Genomic DNA, 22,457 nt, shown 5'->3' on the forward strand with positions numbered 1-22,457 from the left:
GATTTAGCAGGGATGGGATTATTGTTGACACTAAAGACTGGTGTTCAGCTCAGGATAAGCTACAGAGCATTCTGAAGAGACAGGACACGGGCTGGAAGAGATCTTCAGTTTATTTTATGTTCTTACATATCCTTTACACAGACTTCTGGTAGCTCTGAGAAGCTTACTGCAGATGTGCTGCCTCCTCAGCTAATAAAATGTAGCTGGGAAACCTCTGGCTCACAAACTGGTTCTGCAGCCTCAGAGCTCCAGTGCCTTCAAACCTTCCTTTCTCCTCCTGACACCACAGGAAACATCTCCCCCTTCTCTCGTTGCTGGGAGGGCTTTATCCTGAATGCTGAAGCTGCAAACCTGCCTCAAACGGATGGCAAACCAGCAGCCTCTGCTTTTACCCCACCTCAGACCCCACCAGGGGCTGCTGGGTTTATAAACTCACCCTCAGCATTTGCCTGCAACAAGGAGAGTGTAATAGTGCAGCCAAACAAAACCTGAGAGCTGCTGTTAGCTCCTGATCTAATTATACACTGACATAATCTGGCGTTCATTACAGGGATGTCAGAGGAAATGGTTTCACTCTGTAGTGCAGCAATGGCAATGCTCGCCCAGGGGAAATTCCTGGAGGAGATGAAAATATTCATAATTCATTTCAGATGCTCTGTGAGCTTCTGTCCTAAGGAGCAGAGGATAATCCATCAGTATTCTGATGCCTGACTTTTGGAGGCACCTGTCTCTCCCTGTATCACTGTACAGTAATTTCTCTGATCCAAGGAAGGGTTTGTGTCTGGTTGTTGGTGCAATAAACAGCTCCAAGTGTGCAACCCCTGCTTGGGTCTCCCCATTGTCACTGGGCTGGCAGGGCAGGCTGCTATATTCTATATTTAAGGCTCCAGGATGGGCACTCAAACATGGGGAACATTCTTTTGGGGAGAGTCATTCCCAGTGTCATCACCAGGGAGAGGGAAAGGCTCCTTTGTCCTTTCTCTTGCATGAGGACTGGCACCACGGGGTGAGTTTGGTTTATCTGTAAATAAACTCCTGTTTCTAGCAAGATTTGTTTAAGTTCTTCATAGCAGCATCAGTTATTTTGTGTGATCGCTTTTATTTGAACTGCTCCTCATTATTCTGTCTGCTTTGAAGTGTCATTGCTCATTTTACAGCATGGTTTGCTTTGTGTTTTCTCCCAGGAATCTATTCTGGTTTACTGGTCTGTTTAGAAAAAAATATATACTTGTATTAAAAAGTGCAGGTTTTAGCAGATCAGAACTCTCAGCCTTTAAAAATAAAACCACTGGATTATAAAGCACTGAAACTTTTCCCGGGAAAAATCAAAATTATTGCATAGCAAAGATTAATCTGGATTGATAACTATTCATGAAAATGGAAACAAAGTGCCCAGTTGCCATTCTGCAGCTGAAACAGTGCTGAAGAGAGCATTATTCTATGAAATTACAAGGATATTTTTTCCATAAAAGCCTGGTTTATTTACTCTTTCTTATACCTGCCAACATTTCTTTGTTTCTTCCCAAATGAAACGTCTACTGAGGAAATAATACCATGAAAATCCTGCATTTTGGGATAGTTTGCCTTTATCACAACAACTCTGCTTTTCCATATAACTGTGCTTTTCCATGGATCATTCCTTAAGAAATTTGACAGAAAGCTGTACTATTAGTAAAAGCTGAGGAATTTGTATTTTTGTATCAGTTTAGGATTAGAAAGCAGTAAAACTAAAATCCAGCTGCAAAAGCTGCCAAGGGAAAATTGCAGTAATGGAACATGAGCTGGGGAAAGATTTACAAGTCTGTTTGAACAAGTACCATTCAGCAGCAATTACATTTTCAAAGCTGCTTTTTTAAAGTAACCTGAGCTCTTTGAACTTGAAAACCTGAATAGTTTAAGGATTGTCCTGTGAGTTTCTGACCCAACTGCAGCACAGCATGAGATGCAGAGGGACAAACTTTTAAAACTTGCTTTTGTTTAATGCCCTCTCATTAGTCAGTGCCCAAAAGCAGCACACTGCTTATTCCCAGAGAGTTCCCAGATTTTCAGCAGCTAATTCAGGAGCTGGAAGGGAGCCAGGAGCACTCCATGTGTTTTACCTGTATTTTACCAGGATTTCCCTGGGAAAACTTCTCTGGCCACTCCGAGGAAAATCCTGCTGCTTGCTGAGCAGCTCCTTTAAGGCTGACATGTTGGAGGATGCTGTGTTTTCTCCATGATTTATCAACCTTTTTTTTTTTTTTAAAACCTAAGAAGAAACCCCTGGTCTCTCAGGATGTCCTCAAGGGACAGGAAAAGCATTATCCAAGTACTGAACTAGAACTGTTCTTGTCAGGAGCCTGGATATGCTGATGGGAATTGATGGTGGTTTGGCAACAGCAACTGGAATTGGTTTAGTTCCAGAAAATCCAATTGGGTTTTCCAACTGCCACAGACACCAGGTGATTTCTGCACAGCAGCTATTTGGCATCACAGCTACCCCTGAAATTAATTTTTTTAAAAAATCAGCTTATTTTTCTAAACATTTCTTCCATATCTCACTGGCTGATATTCCCTATTTTGTGCCTTGATCTCCCTTTTCATGCTGTTCCTCACTTGTCTGCATCCTGGGGCTCTGATCTAATGGAGCTCCCTGGAAGAATATCCACCAGATTTAGAGCAGTTTTAGGAAAACAAAACTACCCACAAAACCACTGCCTTCCTTCTGTTCTGTTACAGCTTCAGCTGCTTTTTAAGAATTAGTCATTTCTTCATCAGGTTCCATTTTTCACAGAAACATCACAAAACAAACCCCTTCCTCAGTCTGAATGCAGAAGGTGGTGTTAATATGAACTTTCATTCACAGCCCTTGAACAGCAAAGAAAAAATTTAATGACTTAAAGAGAATTTGTACAGATGTTTTATCTGAAAGCCACTTTACGTTTTATTCTATGCCAGAAAGAAAGTAGAATTTTGACTTCCCAGCATGGGAACCCGAACCTTCTTCCAGCACAGAGAAGAGGAGCAAAAGGAGGAGAGGCAACAGAGTCTGCAAATGAGCTCCACAACCAGAAAGAGAAAGTTCAAAACCAGGTAAACCACAAAGTCAGGGACAGGCAGGACTTTGTTGAATTTTGAGTTTTTGAAATTATGGAACTTTGTCTTTTACATGTGTCTGCCCTGGAAGTGAGGAAGAAGAGACTTTCAGCCCTTCAGACTTATCCATAGCAGCTGCCCTTGCCTTGACCTCTGAAAAAACACAGTAAGTCAGAAATCACTGGAAGTCCAACACAACCATCCAGGAGTCACAACTCGTTTTGTTGGAAGCAGAAAGCAGGTTCAGTCAAGAGGTTTTTTCCTTCAAAACAAAAAGTGCCAGAAATCAACTGAAACACAGGAAACCAAATGACATCCCCTTGGAGCCTGTGCAGTAATATTGTCCTGCTGACAAACAAGGGCTTCAGCAACCAGGTTTCCTGGGGATAAATGGAAAATACAGTCAGATGCATAAATTTATGTTAATCTAGAAAAAAGGTCAAGCAGGGGGTCCCCCTCCAGTTCAGTACTACCTGGCATTCATACCCCAGCTCCATGCAAGCTGATGTTCCTGTCCTGAACACTTCTTCTGATGTAACAAAAAATATGTCCTATAAAACAAGAACAGAAAAAGACCAAAACAAAATCAAATCATTGTCCTAAATTCTGTTGGCTTTTATGATTCCTGTGTTGCAGGGATTACAAGCTAAGAAGAGAAGCTGCCGACCTAGAGCTAGAACAGAGGGGGCAAAAAAGAATTTTGTTTGGGAACGACCTGGAGAAGTTGGAACTGGAGATTATTCAGAACTGCAAACTGCTGCGAGTCAGAGCTGACCGGGAGGCCCTTCGGAGGAAGGTCAGCTCAGACACCTCCATTGGCTCCAGAAATACAAAGAGCATTAAACTCACCACAAGCATTCTGGGGATACTGAATGGAATCAGGCGTTAGGGCAACCTCAAAGTCATGAGAAATAAGGACGAGGCCTTGTATTCCTGCCACTGGAGCATCATCACGTCCCTTTTGTCAAAAAACAAACCAAAAAAAAAAGTGTAATTAGAAGCTAATCCCTTTCTCTTGCCTTCCTTTCTCTCTCCCTGTCTCAGGCTGCCCAAAAGGCACGTGCAGAGAAGGAATTCATTGAGCTGTGCTCGGGGCGCCCACCCATGTTCTGGATCCCCCTCAGAGCCCACACGGTCTGGGAGAGGATGGAAGTGACTCTGGAATGCACAGTCCTGGCCTCCCCACCACCACAGGTCACTTGGTAGGTCAGACCACAGCCATGGGGCTGGGAGGCATCCAGGGGAGGAACCAGGGCTGTGTCCTGCTGGAGAGGGAAAGGAGAGCTCCAGAAATCCCAGGGAACACTTCCAGTTCTCTGGTTCCACTGCTGGGACCAGTAAAGACATCAAGTATCCAGTGGGCCATGGAGGCAGTGGGCAGTCCCAGGGGGCTCATGCCAGGGCAATGCTGACTTCCATGGAGCTTTCCCTGCTTCCCTTGCTGCTGTGCTCTGTCCTGAAGGCAAACTTGGGATTTAAGGCTTGGAAACCAGGATCTCCTGCCAGAACTAAATCACTGCACAACCCCCCCTCATCAGGGTTTGGCTGCCTTGGGTACTGTGCAAGTTTTAGCATTAAACTGCTATGGATTCTGTGCTTTGAGAAGTACAAAGCAGCCCTTTCATTTGCTCAGCTCTGTGTATTTACCAACCCACAGGAGAGGAGGTGCTGTACACCACACCTGACTGCAGCATCTGCTGTGAATCAAAGAGGGGTAAAAGATCACCTTAAAAAAAAAAAAAAAACCCAAATAAATTGCAAAGTGTACTTCAATCAGTTTGTCAGTGATTGAGCACCCCTCCCATGGAAGGTCTGACGTATGCAAAAATTCAGATTAGTAGTGACTTTGTGGACTGCTCACTCCACTAATGCCAGGGCTCCTGGTGCCTGAAAGGAGCACAGAGAGTATCAACCTCCCACAGATTCCCAGGGAGCAGAAAGAAGTGAGGGACATCTGCTCAGACTGCTTCACAGGACCTGTGGAACAGGGAGGGTAAACTGAGGCAGAAGCATCACCCAGCTGGCTGCAGGCAGCCTGCAAGCACTGCAGGGAAAAAGCACACAGGGGACTAGAGGAGGGGATCTTGGCTCAGTGTGGGAGACCTGTGAAAGGGTAAACTGCCTGCTCCTCTGTTGTGCCTCTGTTGTGTTTGGCACAGTTAAAAGAAAGTGTTCACTTCAGCAGTCAGTTCCTCCATCCTTTCCTCAGCAGCACATTTCCTGTGTGTTCATCCAGGTATAAGAATGGGATCCGTATTGATCCTCTCCGTGCCCCAGCAGGAAAATACAGGATAAAAAACAAGTTTGGGATGCTGACCCTGCACATCAGCAGGTAATGGCTGTGCTCTTGTCTGTGTTGTTTTTTCAGTTCAATAGAGCAATTCTCTTCATTCTCCCAGTCTGTGTATGCTAAACAAAAAATATTTTACTTCTGAGTATCAAGAGAAATAATGGACCACTAAGTCTAAGAAATCCTTGTTATGGAAAGGAAAAACAGCTTCTTGATGAAAAGCAAATATCTGCTTCTAACTTCTGGGTTGAAAAGGAAATCCCTTTCAATTTGTCCTGTCAAGTATGAACAATAACTGACAGATAAAAAGGAGAGGAAATGCTTTTTTTTCCCAGATGCTCCGTGGAAGATTCTGCTGAATACAGTGTTGAAGTTAAGAATCAGTATGGAGAGGCTTATTCATTTGCTACAGTGCTTGTCAGGAGTAAGTACAAATGTTCCTTTGCTCCAAAATGTTCAGATTCTTCAGCCAGTAAGCACTTCAATGGGACCTGGAGGGTAACAGATGAAATAGAAGGGGACAGGTTGGCTCTGGACATCTTAGTGGTCAGGAAGAGATGAGTTTCTTTGCCTGAATTGCAAAGGCAGCTTGAAGTATTTTTTCAGACAGGAGTCTTACGTGGTTTAGACAGAATATTTATTGCTAGTGCTTTATATATTCTTGGCTCTGCCAGGGGTTATGTTATTCTCATCCTTATTCTCTGCATGCCATAATGTGATCACATCTGAATATCATCTGGGGATACAAATGCTTAGAGAAGAATGTGACTCCAGAATAGAAGTGTATTATTTATGATATCTTTCAGATCCTTTAATTAAATGGTGCTAAAATTCAGCATATATGGAAATATGCAGCCCATATATACCAGTTCTAAAGGGGCATATATAATAGCCCAGAGCACCTTAGCTTGCAACCCTTCCCATATCCCTAAATTTTCCCTACCCTACTGCAGAAATACAGAAAAAGTTACCAGGTGTGCAGTGCTTCTCTTCTATAAAGGTTCTCATAGTATGTCCAGAACTCAGGAACTGGCCATTTGCCATAAAGCAGGAGCAGCTGCCTGAAAAAAAATTCCCTGGCAATAATCCCATGCTCCTCCCATCAGAAGTCCCATCAGAATCCTTAGGATCAGAGCAGGTGTGATGATAGAAAAGGGGCTGTGGTTTATCCCAGCAAACCTGGGATGAGGCTGCTCCCTTCCCCTCTCAGTGCCTGGTTAAATCCTTCCTCAGACCTGACCACCAGCACCCTGCAAACATTGTTCCTTCTGACTGTGTGTGAGAGGCTCAGACTCTTCCTTCTCCCTTGGCCCTGCCTAATGCCATCCCAGTAACATGATTCTTCCTTTTGCTATTTGCTTTTAACATTCTGAAAATAGAGACCACATTGAGGCCTTAATCCTGCCTCCACTGGAAACATTCCTGACCCCCAGGCAGGCTGATGGCATCTCCCCTCCTGGCCCCAGCCTGTCTGGGATGCCCTTGATGCCAGGGCAGGGGCTCTGGGGTCTGTAGTTCATGGAGCAGAAGTTCCCTTTCCCTGAAGACATTCAGGATCTCCCAGGATCTGGGGCCAGGCTCTGCTTCTCCTCCTGTGCTTTCTACTTCTTCTCTCTGCAGATGCAGTATCTCAGTTTCATCCTGTGTGAAGTGCATCAGTTCTTAGATTTCAGCTCCAAATAATTAAATTCTGTGCTGTGATGCCAGCACCTCTCTCAGGCCAGGTCAGGTTCACCCATGATGAGCCCCTGGCTGCTGACACAAGTGATGGGGTAGGAGACACTTCCCTCAGCTCCAGAACTAACCCAGTGTCTCAGGACAGATATCCATGCAAAAAAGCTTGAAGTCCCAGCCACTGGAAGTCTTCCAGAATCCCTTCTCATCCCCTGGGGATGCTGTTTAGGTTTTTATTTCCCTCTCCATGCTGCATGAGGCAGTGAGGAGCTGTCATGCTCTGACTCTGGAGAGTTTCAAGGGGAAGATAAACACTGGCATGAGATTAGCTAAATGTCTCTTCCTCTTCTCTTTTAGAGTATTATGGAAAAGAGTCAGGATTTGATTCAGAAATATACAAAAGTGAGTAAAATATTTTTATTATTATTAATTTTATTGTTATAGCCTGAAACGATTTGATTCTTTTTTTGCCTGAGCTAAAGCTTTTCCTATTAGCCTGACCACTCATGAGATGTCCAAGGCTCAGGTACCACTCTAAATATATGAGAATTAAAACACTGCAAGGAGGAAGGCTCCAGGAAGTCTCTTTATCATGCTGACTTTTATTTCATAGGATCCCTTCTGGCCAGAGAGGCAGATTTTGCTTTTCCACTGAAACCTTTATTTTCAAGAGAAAAGGAACCTTTTACCCTCTCCTGTTACTTCTCTTCTGATTTGCTTGAACACCAACGAGACATTTCCTGGTTCAGAGATGGTTTGTGTGTTTAGATTCATACACCTGCATGACCATATCCCATGAACTCAGAGCTGTGATCAAATGTTCACAGAAGGGAATTAAAATTCAGGATTTTTGAGCTGCTCTTCCCCCTCCCCATGCTCCCCAGGTGAGCTGCTGCAGAGCTCTGACCGTCAGGAACTCCAGTACCAAAACCAGGAGGCTGCTCTGAGGGTCTCGTGTGCTTACAAAGAAGATGAGGGATTCTACACCATCCGTGTCCCCTCCCTGGGTGGATATAAAGAGCAGACCACATATGTGTTTGTTAGAGGTATAACAGGGTTGTATCCTTAGAACAAAAGCTCCTTTCCTCATCCCTTGCCATAAAGGAATTCACAGCAAGAAAACATCTCCCAGTTTTGTGTGTGGATACAACAATCAAAACTTCCAAATTTCACTCTCAGCAGTGATTCAGGCATTAGAAATTATGACTTGTGTTGCCCTTAGAGTCTTAAAATGAAACTTCTGAATGCAAGTTGTAGTACAGAGAAGAAAACCAGCTGACCACCCTCACTTGGTGTGTCTGTAGATGCTGCAGCAGGAACTCCTGGTGCACCAGGATCTCCCCTCAGTGTGAAATGCCACGATGTAAACAAAGACTGCTTGAGCCTTTCTTGGGTAGCACCCAGTGACCACGGAGGGAGCCCAGTCCTGGGATACTATATTGAGAGGTCTGTATGTTACTCACCTGAGCACAGAAAAAGCTCATGACCAGGTTGTGGGGGAGCCACAGAACAACTCCATGGGCTGTGCTTTGTTCCAGGTGTGTTGCTGGGTCAGAGGATTGGGTCCCATGCAATGAGAAGCCTGTGAGGAGCTGCAGGTTCCCTGTGCTGGGCCTTGCAGAAGGACAGACGTACCAGTTCCGAGTCAAGGCTGTCAATAAAAATGGGATCAGTCACCCTTCCAAAACCAGTGACCCCGTTACAACCTATGACCCCAGCAAGGACAAGAGAGTGACAGGTCTGTACCCACCTTTGTCCTGCAGCTACAACTGAATGAGGTTGTCCAGGCTGTTCCCATTTCCCAAGTATCAGCACACTGCCAGGCTGTGACTCTGCTGAGCCCACCTCAGTGCTATTCTGAAGGGAAAAAATAATCAAAATACCACCTAGATATCTTCTCTTAATGGGTAACATCCCCCTGTTTGACATTGCAGTTATTCCATACGATGATGGGAGGATGATAGAAATTTTCAAGGATGACCTGGAAGGTAAGTTCAAATTTATACTGAGCCATTCTTCAAAGAGGAATTATTTTTCTGTAACAATGACATCTGTAGGAACAATGCTCTGGAGAACACACACTTAAGAAAATATAATGTGAAACATAGTTGTAAGCTGCACAAGAATCAGAAACTATCCTAAACAACCTGTTATAGTAATCTTGATTGGCCTCTATGTCCCCAAAAAGTTAAGTCTCCTCCTTCATATAGAAGAATCTTACTTTATAGTGGGAAAACATAATTTTTGTAAAAGAATTCTTTTCCCCTGCCATGTTATAACTAAAGCATAGCCCATTCTACCTTCCCATAGGACATATTAAAATTCCCTTGCCACCCACCAATGTTCATGCAAGTGAAGTCAGAGAAGATTACGTGGCTTTGGCCTGGGATGAACCAGATCCAAGAGGCAGAGACCCACTGCATTATTATGTGGAAAAGGTAAGAGAAAGAAAAAGAAACTGCAGAACATAATCATTTATTTCTCACATGGTCTATAGCACAGGCAGGGCCAGTCACTGTGTAGGTAACTGGAACACTACAGCCCCAAAAATGGCTCTTCTGCTCCACAGATTCCTGGAGCTGTGATCCTGACTCTTGACACCAACTCAGGTAGTAATGATTAACAAAGAATAAATAAATAGTTTTCACACCAGAGAAGAACAGCAGGATTTTAACACTTACTCTACCCCTTCTGCTACAAAGGAAGAAAACATTTGGGTATAGCAACAATATATCATGTAGGATTTTTATTTGGGTTTTTGGTTGGTTGGTTGTTTTTTTTTAAACTACTTTCCTGAAAAGATCAGCTTTGTTATTGCTCAGGATTGTTTTAAGCTTGAGTCACAACATGAGTTGTACCCTTTTTCTTTTCAGTCAATTGTAGGCAGCAACTCCTGGCAAATGGTTAACCTGGATACACCAGCTAATTCCCCAAGATTTGCACTCTTTGATCTAGCTAAAGGAAAATCATACTGCTTCCGTGTGAGGTCTGCTAACAAGTATGGGATCAGTGAGCCATCCCTGCCCAGTGAGCCTGTAACTGCTGGAGCAAAACTGGGTAATTATTTCTTTAATTTATGGAAAAGGAGATGTCCCAGGAAAGTAATGTGGGTTCCCTCCTCCCCTTTCCTCTCAGCACCATGGTCACACAGCAGTTGCTTTGCTATCAGGAAATCTCTTAAAGCTGTAAATCCATGTTTAATTACTTTGCAGTTGGTCAGGGCAGTGCAAACCTAACCAAGCACTGAGGGAGGAATTACAGTTAATAAAATAAGAAATAGTGGAAGCCTGTGTTTAATCCAAGTGGCTTCCAGCACAGTGTAAGAGAGAAGTTACACAGAGCAGGGCTGGAAGGAATGATACAGCTGCTGATGGAACCTGAGCCTGGGGGTGTTCATCCATAATGTCCTTTTCCTTTTTTCCCAAGAGTAAAGCAGGTTCCATTTCACACTGAAGTTACACTGCAGGAGTCTTGCTTCTCCCCTGCTACAGAGCAGGTTACACAGGTGTCACCCTGCACACATCAATAAGAGAGAGGAGGATGAGATGGGGCAAACCCAACCCTAATGATACAGGCTGCAGACTGGGACAATGCCCTGGTGTTTTGCTCTAGTGTGAAAATGGTGCTCTTTAAAAGGTGAATAAATCAAATAGGACAACTAACATACTTTTCTTTTTTTTAATTTATAAATACTGAAGCCCTCTATTTTTCTCTTTTTTTCTTTTTTTAGCTCCTCTGCCTCCACCATCTCAGGTTTTAGCTTTCAGAGACACCAGGACATCTGTTGCTTTGCAGTGGGATAAGTTAGAGGATGGTCTGGAACCACTTGGTTATTACATCTACTGTCGGGAAGCTGGGACAGAGGAATGGCAGAGTGTCAATAACAAGCCTGTGACATGCACTGAGTGAGTTCAGCTCTTACACTCCTCTGAGAGAACACAGGGTGCCAGCCTGGATTGTCATTTGTGGCTGGAGTCGTATTTCAGGTTAAAAAAAGAACTTTTACTGCACACACACAGCCTTGCACACACACCACTACATCCTCATCTAGAATTAAATATTGCTCAGAATCTCACTTGCACCCCCAAAGCCAGACTGACAGCAAAGTCTGAGGTTGTCTCCACTGACTCTGGACCTGCAGAAAATGGACAGACCTTGAGGTAGAAGCACATTCCATTTTTTTGCTTCCATTTTTTACTTCCAGTAAAGTTGGTGCCACTCACACATAGGATTTAGGAAACCTCTCCAGCTCTGAGGGCTGCATGTCAAGCAGAAAAAGTCCATTAAAAAAACCTGTTTGTTCTACCAGCAATGCCAGCCAGCAGTGTGATACCTCTCCTTCTGATCCATAATTACTGTCTGATTTATTGGTAGCCATTTCATGTGCCACAGTGCACCTTAACTTGCAATGGCAAATAATGATTTTCTCAGTAACAATGCCTTATTAAATGTATTGCAGTCTGTTCAAAAGACTGTTTACCTGTACTTTGAACAGCCAGACACAAACTTATTAATTTCCTCTCCCAGATTTACTGTTCCTGGGCTGCAGCCTGGGAAAGAATATGTCTTTTGTGTGAAATCTGTCAGTGAGGCAGGACTAAGTGAAAGCTCCCCAGAAACAGATCCTATCGTTGTAAGGCCAGCCATTGGTAAGTAACACACACACACACAGAGATTAAATCCCTCAAAAAATTATCTATCTGTGGATATCTATTATTACTATTACATGTAGCAGTAATAATGTCAAGCAGATAAGCACAGCAAAGCCACAGGGAACTGATTTTCTTGTACTCTGCAACTTCTGTCATCAATTTTACCTGTCAAGGGTGGACAGGGTTAATTAGCATTTTGACTTAGCAGTGTGTTACATTTTCAGTATTAATTTGTGACCACTTTAAGTGCTCAATTATGCTGGTATCTTGAAATCAGCATTGTGAATTTCTCCAGGGCAATTACAAACTCCTGCCCATCACATTAGCCAGAGCCTAACCCCCCATCTTCTCCATGCTATTGGCCCACAGCTTCCACCCCTTCTACCTGACAAACCATAAAGCAACATGCAAGAAACACCCCGAGACACATCTATGACTTTTGCTGTGACTTCTAAATAAGAGTCTGATCATTTCCAAATATTTCTGCACTGCAAAAGTGGCAGTGGGGGGGCTTTACCACAAACAGAATCCCTTTTGGTAGCAGACAAGAGATTTCCTCAGCTCAGTTCATCCCATACCTACACCTCCATTCCTGATCCCCAGATCCCAAACCTGCACTCAACAAAACTGTGTTTTTTCTCTCTTTCCTGCCCAGCTTGTCCATCAGCACCCCGTGGCTTTGTTCTGCTGAGCTGTGGGAAGCAGAGCATGACCATCAGCTGGAAACCCCCAAAGCGCACGGGAGGAACAAAGATACTGGGATATTTCCTGGATCAGCACGATCCATCTGAGCCAGACTGGCATGAAGTCAATACCCAGCCAATTCCTCAGCGAGTTTACACGGTATTCATTTCAGATCTAACAGGGTCCTTAGCAGCAGAGTGGCAACCCCAACAAGATGAGCTGCTTTACCTCTCCTTCCTCCAGCCTAAACCTCTCTCCCAACCCTCACAAGACTACTACCCTAATCCATAACAATTTAAGCAAAGTCAACAGCCCTAGTAATTAACAAGTGTACTAATCATCTCTATGCACCTCTGAACCCCAAGGTCAGTGACCTGGAGGAAGGGCACCTGTATGAATTCCGAGCCTGTGCAGTGAACGTGGCTGGTGTTGGGGAACTGTCTGAGCCCAGTGACTTGTTCAGATGTCAGGAATGGACAATGCCAGAACCAGGTATCTCTCATGTAAAAACAACAGCCAGAAAACTATTATCAGGTTATATTCATCATCTCCTCACTCTTCTGTGAATCTGAGGGGCTTCTGAAAATCATAGGTCTGTAAAGGCTGCACAGGAAAACACACAGACACTTCTAGAGAAGTTTTGATTTGGATGCAAGCTCCTGTTTCTGCATTACACAGATGTAGCACCCATGTAGTTTAAATAATGTTTCCAGAGAATGAAGAATCTGGATCTAATAATCTTTGTGTATCACATCACAGCAAATAATATTAAACCAGCAAGTGCAGGCTTTTTTCTAGAGCCTATGGCTACAGCTATCAGCACAGAAAGCATCTCCCATGAACTCACTATTCACTTGTTACCCTAAACCCCTCTCTTTAATGATCTCAGACTCAAACAAAGTGCACCCAGCTGCATTTTCTTAATTTAATGTTATGTTTGACAGCCTGCCCTTCTTTGAACAGGCCCTCCTTATGATGTGAAGTGCACTGAAGTAAGAGCCTCATCCCTGATGCTGCACTGGGAAGCACCACTGTACACTGGAGCAGGTCCAGTCACAGGGTATTATGTAGAGATGGCTGAAGAAGGGTCAGAGGAATGGAAACAAATCCACAAGCAGCCCATAGCCACCAGCCACATGAAGGTCTGCATCTGTGCTTGGGATCCAGGTGTTGCTTCTCACTTAGCCTTACATTAATTCCTGTCTTTGCTTCCTGCAGGTTTCAGATCTGGAGGCAGGGAAATGCTATGTTTTCCGAGTAAGAGCACGGAACAAAGCTGGGACTGGACCCCCTTCACCTCCCTCAGATCCTGTGGTGGCAAAAGCCAAAGCTGGTACAAAACTAAAAGTGATGGGATCCTGCCAGTCTGTAAATACTGTGGTGATCCCAGTAAAAAACTGCTTGATGAAACATCAGCTACACGGAGGAGAGAACCTCCATTTAAATAAAGATTAGTAAACCAAGCTGCCCAAATGAATTACTCTAGCTGAACACTCTTTTTTTTTTTTTTTTTCTGAGGGAAATGGCCATAAACTGAGCCCTGATCATTTTTGTAAGGGATGTTCTGTGGTATTTTTTCTCATCCAGGCACAAATGAAATTGAACTTGGGGTGGATGAAGAGGGTTTCATCTATATGGCTTTTGAAGCTCCTGAAAGGAATGACTCCTCTGAATTTATCTGGTCAAAGGACTATGAAGGACCACCAGATGCTGACAGAGTTCAGATTGAAGAGAAAGGCAATAAGTGAGTACCTAATGCACACTGAGAGAATTAATTGTGGACTGTCAAATCAAGAAAACACTGAGAAAAATGTGAAGCCAAATGTTTCCCTCTCTTTCCAATATTCAACTAAAATACATGGACATAATTATGGGTAAATCTCTGTTCCTGCTTCTCAGCCCTGCTGCCCATGAAATGGGGCATTCAGTGCAACCTTCAGGTGACAAGAGGAATGGTATTTGATGTTCTGGGTGTATCAAATGTTACAAATGTTTGCATTCTGTTACAGGGGGCAATTTTGGGGGGAGAAATATGATTTTTGTTACTATTATTTTTATTTCAAAGATCTAAGCTTATACTGAAAGACCCCTCAGAAAAGGATCTGGGCACATATTCAGTGGAGGTCACGGATGTAGATGATGATATATCTGCCAGCTGCATTTTAACCAAAGAAGGTAAAAACTAATAATTGACAAGAACAAAAATCTTGTGTGCTATAATGTTCTAACATTAGATGTTTTGAGGAAAGTTTCTCACAGAGGAATGGTAAGTGATAATGATAGCAACATCATTAGAGAAATGTTTCCCATTCCTTGAAGTCTCAAGGGCAGTTTCTTTTACAGCCCCTAAGAAAAGATTCTGTGCTCCTGGAAGATCATTTTTCCATGATGGTTCAGATTTCACATGATGGAATCTGTGATTTCATCTCCATGGTGAAACATGTACATGATGTTACTACATGATCTCAGTGATTTAAAATTTAACGTGTTGCTTGAATTTATACAACCACCATTTTATTCAGACATAACTAAGAGTTACCTTCATAACCTTTTCTAGCTCTCCTGGTGCCAAATGTTTTGTACTTCTTCTTGACATAAAGACAATGAACAAATTAAATTAAATTAAGGCAGTGAATTAATTTTGGGCTAGTTGTACCACTCTAAATGCCCTGTAACTCTTTGCATTGCAGATCTGGATAAGTTACTGAAACGTAGCCATGAAATCAGGAACCCATGTAAGTTGATCCAGCCAGAAGCCAGTGCCATGTGAGCAGACACTGAAAGGGGAACCCTGCACAACCCAGGCACAGCCAGAGGTTGTGGTTTGCCTCTGAATTCCCCTCCCAAGCTCTTTGTTTTCCAGTGATCAAGCTGATTTCTGGGTGGAACATTGATGTTCTGGAGAAAGGAGAAGTTAGGCTGTGGCTGGAGGTCGAGAAGCTGTCACCAAATGCAAAGCTGAATTTAATCTTCAATGAAAAGGAGCTCACAAGTACTCCAGTATGTTTTTGGTTTGTTTTGAATGCTGACTTGCCCTCTGCTGAACAGAGAGAAAGAGCAAACTGCTACATTCCTGGTTTTCTAAATTCCCATCAGATATTTCCATGTGTGTTTTGGAAGGCTCTAGGGCTTGCTTGGCATACTATTTAATAGAGACTGTTGTAGAAGGTGTTGTGCCAGGATCTGACCTTGGAACAGTACCAGGGGAAAAACCACTCAGTTTATCATATTTTCTTTGTTTTAAACAGACACATAAAATAAACTTTGTTAAAGGAAAAGGTCTGGTGGAACTGATAATCGAGAATTTCTCTGAGAAGGACAAGGGGACCTACACAGCCCAGCTGCAAGATGGAAAAGCTAAAAATCAATTCACCCTGGTTCTTGTGGATGAATGTAAGTGGAAATTCAGGATCAAATATAGACTGCCATGCTCAGTGGAAAGTTTTCCAGGCACTTAAGGCCTCAAAGTATTTATGACAGTTAAGATAGCACACAGGGAATGGGGAGAATGAATATTTATTTCAGCACGCATTTAATGTCCAGTGTAATAAATTATCTGCATTTGTCTTCAACATAAATTGAAGGTCTTATAAATAGGGTCCTTGATGATATAAATGGTTTGGTAAAACAAAATACCATTGCTGTTCTCATAGGTTTTGCTAAAGTTATAGCAGAAGCTGATGCAAAAAGGAGAGAATGGAAGAAGAAGCAAGGTAAGAGAAGCTGCAGGTTAATGACTTTGATCCCCTTCTCGTGGGGATAAAAACATGCACATTAATCTCTAGGTCCAGTCTCCTCTCTTCAGAGATGCTCAGTGCAAGAGAGAAATGTACCTGCAGTAATCTGTCCCTCAGTTTACCTCCCAGAATCAGGCAGAAAACCAGAAACTATGGATTTTCTATGCCCTTGCAATTCACCTGGGAAACACCCATCAGCTCCTGCACTGCCATGAAGCAGAGTCGAGTCCTAAAGGCCTGGTCAGGCAGCAGCACTGACTGCATTTTGCGATAGGATTCCTCAGCCAAGGGGGTGACCTAAGGGCATCCCAAACCCAGCAGTATTGATGTGCTCTGCACTTCGGGAATTACCGCATGGAAAAGCTCGGCACCGCGCAGCGTTCCCTCCTTCCCGCACTGCTGGGATTCACCAGGAGATGGAGGCATTTCTGCAGGCAACAGAAATGCATCAGGAAAGACGTTTCCTTTCTTTTCCAGGTCCACATTTTGTTGAGAATTTGACATGGAAAGTTACCGAGGACTGCGAAGTGCTCCTCACATGCAAGGTACAAGCTCGGTGATGAGACTGGGTGCCTTTGTGTGAAAGTTTAGATGGGAGTTTTAAGGGAAGGGCACAAACAGCACTCACCCAAATTTGAAATGGATGAAAATGGATAGTTTAACTTGTTAATGTTAATAAAGAAATGTTAATAAAGAAGGGGGTTCTTCAGATTCCTCTGCAAGCTCTTGATGCAAGTGATGTTTTGTATCAGAAGGGCATCAAGGCTTTCCGAAATAAAATCCATCTTAGGAAGACTCTGACTTGTGAATGTTGACCTCAAACAGGCAACAAACCTGAGGAAGGACACCAGCTTCCAGTGGTTCTTCAACGGGAAAACCCGAGCAGGTGGCACGTTTGATCCACAGACTGGAATAGGAACTCTGCTCCTTAAAAAGGTGAAAAAACAGAATGCAACTGGAAGGCTTTGGTGGTCACATGAAACTGCAAAAAATATGGATTGATTTTATTCAGTGTGTGTTTGGGGTAGTTCCCTCTGAGTGAGAAACAAATGAACAGACACTGAAAAAAGCACAAAAGAAGACATTATCTAACATGAGGGCCAGATAGATCTGAATAGAAATAGGATGTTTTTAACAGTCAGTGGCTAAAAAGCAAAGGGTGGGCTTTTCAGGTTTTCTGATCAGGACAGGTTCATTGGGAGGGAAGAAAAAGATCTCAGCTATTCCCATTTTTCAAACCCTGCTCTATGTCAGTGATACAATAAATTGCTGCTGGGGGGGGGTGTGTGTTTGGTTTGAGTTTTGTTTGGTTTAAGACATTTAAAAATATTTATTTTAAAATAACTATTACATGTGTATTTCCTAGATAACCAAAGCAGATGAGGGCCAGTACAAAGCAGCTGTTTCAGATGACCGAGGAGAGGATGACACCCAACTGGATCTTACAAAAGGAGGTAAGGGAACCTTCTATCAGGCACACCCCTGCCTGCAATTAACTTTGGATTTAAAAATAAACTGCACAACTTTCTACCACCCTGTTAATAATTATAGTAGCTACATGATTTATAGGGATTAAAACCTGCATTAAAAGTTGCTGGCCAAATTGAGAGTTTCCTAATCTACTATAGCATAAATATATGTGCTGATTATTTGAAAAATCACAAGTGAGATTGGAGTCATAAAATGCAGATTCCTGCTCACTTTTTAGTATTCTGAGTATTGTCTGGAAATTGAAAGACAAATATGCAGTTCTGACACCCTAATGCTATTAACATGTACAGTAATTCTCAGGCTGTGACTGCATTATAAATTCTGTCAAGCTTCCCAGTGAAAAGCTCAGTAATGTTTCAGTCATTTCAGCTCAGCATCAGTCAGAAGATTCTTCCTCCCAAGATTAAATGCTACCCTAACATCTGGAATCTATCACTGAAACCTGATATGTAAATCTGCTTTCTGTGAGGCAGCCTGTCACACATACTGAGTGCTAAAGAAGATAGAAGCATCTAAATTTAGTAAGAAATGCCCAGCACCTAAAAATAAATGAGTCAGTGGCAAAAACCTCCATTCCCAGTAAGCTTTGCAGTAGAAGACAGTGAGCAACCAGTGGGTATAAAACATTCTAAACATAATGAAACTGAGCTGGTAGATCAGATGTGATCTGCTAAATGCTGTATTTATAGACATTGAAATCCTTATTTCTTTGCAGCCTTTGAAGACCTTCTCAAGGAGCTGTGCAGGATCAGTGGTGTGCCATGTTCCCATCAGCTGACACAGTAAAATAAAGGGGAGAGGGCTGGGGTGCCATGCCCAGAGCAGACTGCTGGGGAGCTGTCAGGGTTGGGTACCCCAGCACCATTTCTGGAGGTGTTAGAAGCACTTTCAAACTGTCAGGGGGGATGGTCAGTAAGTAAAGCCAGGGACATCAAACCTCTCTGCTGACAAATTAATTCTGTGGCACATAAAAACCTTTATGTGCCAGCAGCCTGCTCCTTGTCACATCACTTGAGATGTGGATTTGGCCAAACTGTACTATTTCTGCCTATGAGATGTGCATTCCAGTCCCAAGGCTCTAGAAATAATACATTATTCACCAGCTTCTAAAAGATCCAGAGGAGTATCATCCTACTTCCAGCCAGCCACATTCTCCAGAGAAAAATGTCACTAAATTGCTTGGGGTTTTGTTTGTGTGACAAGAAACATTGTGCATTCCTGAGCTTCCTCCTCAATTCCAGTCTTTCTGTGATACTTTAGCTCTTTCTGCCACACCTCTGAAAATTCAGCCTACAGAAGAAGGCATCAAAATCTGCACAGATGTGAAGTACTTCACAGACTACATGAAAACAACTTGGTATCACAAGTAAGTCCCCAAAAGATTTGCAAGGCTCCTGGAGTAATGCTGCTTGTAATTTTTACCATCAAAACTGAACATGTTGGGCCCCAGCTTGTGACTTCTTAAAGTAATGGTTGATTTGTCTGAGTAGGAAATAAAAAGGACAATTCATCTGAGACGTGTCTGGAAATTCCAAAATAAGCAGTTGTGTTACTTTTATCTTAACACTGCATAAATATTTACAAGTGATCATCTTTACAAGAATAATAATGATGCATTTAAGGTACTGCTCAGTTACAGCCACCTTGGTTACAGGCAGGAAAAGAAGTTATTGGGTTTTTCAGATTCTTTATTACTACTACTTTGTAACTCCCTAAACCATCCTGTTCCCCTAATCTGAAAACCAAATATCATCAAATTCTTTCCAAACACCAGCTCATTTAACCTCATAATGTCTTCATAGAGAACTGGTGTTTTATTAGATACCACCTATACAGGTATATAAGGAGGCCAATTTTTAATAATGTTGAAGGGCTAGACACAAATATTCAACATCTAAATCCTATTTAATCTCATAAGTAAGAACTAAGAGGTCTTTTGTAGAGTTAGCAGGGCTTTGGCAAACTGCCTAGAAGCACAGCTAGGTGCCTCATGAGATTTTCAGAAGTGACTGAGTATGTAACTCTCCATGAAATTAACAGGGAGGCCCTGACTCCCACTCTCTTATTCTAACTAATTTAGATTTTTTAAAAGGTAGCACCCTAATTGATACAGCTCTGCCAAATCCCATGGAAATTATATAATTTATTTATTTAGGGAGAAACAGCTGGAAAGCCGTGACAGACTGAAAGCTGGGAGCACCATGAATCAGATCTGGCTTCACATTCTTAACCCAACAGATGCAGATAAGGGAAAATACACCCTGGAGTTATTTGATGGGAACAGCTCACACAAACTGTCAACAGACTTGTCTGGAAAAGGTAAACTGAGTCAAACAATACTGTCACAGGAGTGAGAGAGACCTGAACTGCTTTCCAAGAGTCCTTCAAACCCTGGGCAGTGATTTCTCTCTCCTTTATTTGTGCTGGAGCCACAGTTCCAGGGCAGCACACTATGAAATTGGGCTGACAGACAGTGAGGTGCCCAGAGACATCAGAGGAGGGATGGGGAGAGGGGAAGTGCAGCAGAAATACTGAAGGCCTTAGGGACTCTCACTGTTATTCCAACAGTGATGAATTATGTGAAATCTACTCAATTAATGAAGTAAACAGCAATTTTCCCTAAAATCTTGTCATTCCTTGCAGCCTTTGAAGATGCCCTGGCTGAGCACAGAAGGCTGAAGTAAGTTCCTGCCTAAACATTTCCATGGCTAAATCTATTTTGAGTGTCATATCCCCTATTAAGAACACAACACCTAATTAATAAAACCGCTGTCATTGTCTCTCTTTCAGGGAGAGAGCAATAGCAGAGAAGTGTAAGTAAATTAATTCCCTTCCTTCTGTGAACCAAAGCCAAGTGGTGTGCTGATAAGGACAACCAGAAGGTTGTGTTTGTTCACCCCCAGGTCGTGCCAGGGTTGTTCAAGGTCTGCCAGATGTTGCCACCATCATGGAGGACAAGGTAATATTGAGTAACTGCTCCTATAATTGGCCCTTGCACTTTCAAGAACAACTGATGGGAAGAAAACCACTTGTTTGCCCCTCCTGTATCCTCCTGGGAGCTTCCCTGAGCTACTGCAGTTCCCAGGGGGGGGAAGGGGTCCCCTCCACAGCTCCTGCATCACCCCTGCTCCTGGTGGTGCCCCCAAACACAGATGTAGAGCTGTGCTCTTTGTGGCACTGCAAGGTTTTGTTTCCCAGCCAGACCCTTCCTCTTGTCTTCCCCTTCCAAGGCTTTTCATTGCTGGACCTGATTTTCCCATTATATCAACTTGCTGCTTGTATTTCTGAGTCACAGTCCTTTGCTGGTACCCAGGCAGAATAAAAATCCTGTGAAGTAATTGCAGCTTCACTACGTGTGAATCTGTGTCACTTTACAGTGCAAGAAAGCTATAAAAAGACAGTCTCCCAAATATGAGTCAGTGAATTCAATCTGGTTGATCCTGATTATACTGGAGGATATCAGGAAAAAGAGTGGAATGTTCTGGCATCTCACCTATTGAAAATCTAGGAATATTTATTGTTCTTAATTTCTCAGCAACTGAATTTCCTGGCTCATTTCCATCTTCACCATCTCTTTCTGCTATCTGTTTTACAACAGACCCTGTGTCTAACTTGCTGTGTCTCTGGAGAACCTTACCCAGAAATCACTTGGTTCAAAAATGAGAAGGTGATTGTCTTTAAAGATCGTTACAAAATGGAAGTGAAGGGCTCATTTGTCACAATTACCATAGAGAAAGTCTGCAACGAAGACACAGGAAAATACAGCATCTATGTCAAGAACAAGTATGGTTCTGAAACTGGGCAGGTGACCATCAGTGTCTACAAGCATGGAGAAATACCAATAGGAATGGAAGAAGAGGAAGCCCCAGGTGGGATTAGAATGAAAAAGTATAAATGAATTTGTCAGTTCTGTCTCATTGAATTGCAAAGGAATTTAAAACCTTTGGGTTCATTTCAGTGTCTCTGCCCTAAAACTCAGGCTCAGGTATCTATTTTTGTTTTAGTGATATTTTAGTACTTTTGTTTTGGTAGTTGTTAGAAAACAATTCTAGTTCAGCTGTGCACAGGTGTGTACCCATGCCTGCTCATCTTCCAGAGAAACTCCTTCCTACTCAATCTGTGTGGGAAATGCAAGAGGATTCACAAATGAGAACCAGGCTCCCAGTGAGGTTCCTTTGTGTGAAATCACCACGTGTTACTGATTGTCCTGCAGCTGAGCAAAGCTTGTGTGTGTGAAGCATTAAAGTTGTACCCTTGGTGAGAGCTCAGCACTGTTGTCATGTACATCCATGTAGAAATCAGGCTGTGTGTGGGGAGGTGGGAACAGGGACCTCTGAAGGATGGAGCTTTACATTCCTAAGCCATATGGGGAGAGGACCAGGCAGGGATATTTACAAGGCTTGGTGCTTTCCAGAGGAAATACATTCAGCTTCTTTATCTGCTGATAAACAATATTTACACAAAGGGATTGAGTAAACAACAACAGAGGTGGACCCGGATCCTTCCATCCCACTGATCACCTATATTCTATATATTCTATATATAGCTCACAAAAAAGTGACTGCAGCCACCCCTGCTCCTTAAACAAGTACCAGCTGTATTGATCCAGGAGCAGTGGTTTTCCCAGTTATTTTATGGACAGTGCTCTTCCAAAGGTAGTTACATTTCAGGAATAACCTAAAACTGAATTTATATAATTCATATTATTAAAATTAATGACATTAAAAAGTGAAAGTTTAGCTAACTGCCTAGATTTCCCTTCCAGTGAATGAAGAAAAGGAGGTCCTTTTGATGGCATCATCATCATCATCATCATCACTCTATGGTAAAGCAGGTGGAATCATGTCCTAGAAT

At 42.8% G+C, this 22,457-nt stretch overlaps 1 protein-coding gene and 1 long non-coding RNA gene across 4 annotated transcripts; one reads left to right on the forward strand and one right to left on the reverse strand.

Moving 5' to 3' along the window:
• The first annotated feature begins 881 nt into the window (after positions 1–881).
• Positions 882–21,871, forward strand: MYOM3 (myomesin 3). 3 transcript variants are annotated; one of them, XM_071767681.1, is made up of 37 exons: positions 882–1,006; positions 2,938–3,072; positions 3,167–3,241; positions 3,712–3,871; positions 4,120–4,277; positions 5,312–5,407; positions 5,701–5,789; positions 7,397–7,441; positions 7,653–7,793; positions 7,924–8,085; positions 8,344–8,485; positions 8,578–8,777; positions 8,974–9,027; positions 9,350–9,477; positions 9,913–10,096; positions 10,770–10,944; positions 11,567–11,688; positions 12,347–12,534; positions 12,741–12,867; positions 13,339–13,517; positions 13,594–13,708; positions 13,963–14,119; positions 14,441–14,550; positions 15,066–15,110; positions 15,239–15,375; positions 15,624–15,768; positions 16,029–16,088; positions 16,590–16,657; positions 16,938–17,048; positions 17,479–17,566; positions 18,319–18,357; positions 18,864–18,969; positions 19,759–19,922; positions 20,247–20,283; positions 20,394–20,416; positions 20,507–20,562; positions 21,202–21,871. In XM_071767681.1, the coding sequence occupies exons 2-37, from the start codon at positions 2,966–2,968 to the stop codon at positions 21,499–21,501; spliced, it is 4,293 nt and encodes a 1,430-aa protein (XP_071623782.1). In that variant the 5' UTR covers positions 882–1,006; positions 2,938–2,965; the 3' UTR covers positions 21,502–21,871. The 3 variants fall into 3 exon arrangements, with proteins under 3 accessions (XP_071623782.1, XP_071623783.1, XP_071623785.1); XM_071767682.1 differs by having other exon boundaries at positions 935–1,006; positions 2,942–3,072; XM_071767684.1 differs by lacking the exon at positions 882–1,006 and having other exon boundaries at positions 2,878–3,072.
• LOC139807124 (uncharacterized) lies at positions 5,720–8,596 on the reverse strand. The gene is made up of 3 exons (XR_011730475.1): positions 8,503–8,596; positions 6,337–6,426; positions 5,720–5,856 (listed from the first exon to the last, which is right to left on the reverse strand). It is a non-coding gene; the product is annotated as an uncharacterized lncRNA (long non-coding RNA).
• Positions 21,872–22,457: the final 586 nt, after the last annotated feature.

This window comes from Heliangelus exortis, chromosome 24, assembly GCF_036169615.1.
Source record: "Heliangelus exortis chromosome 24, bHelExo1.hap1, whole genome shotgun sequence".
Classification (NCBI taxonomy): Eukaryota; Metazoa; Chordata; class Aves; order Apodiformes; family Trochilidae; genus Heliangelus; species Heliangelus exortis.

Excerpts from the sequence above, each read along its gene's own strand:
- MYOM3 (XM_071767681.1), top strand. The coding sequence starts at position 2,966 with ATGGGAACCCGAACCTTCTTCCAGCACAGAGAAGAGGAGCAAAAGGAG. Across the intron at positions 3,073-3,166 it reads AAGAGAAAGTTCAAAACCAG|TGAGGAAGAAGAGACTTTCA; the intron begins GTAAACCACAAA and ends CTGCCCTGGAAG. Across the intron at positions 10,097-10,769 it reads AACTGCTGGAGCAAAACTGG|CTCCTCTGCCTCCACCATCT; the intron begins GTAATTATTTCT and ends TTCTTTTTTTAG.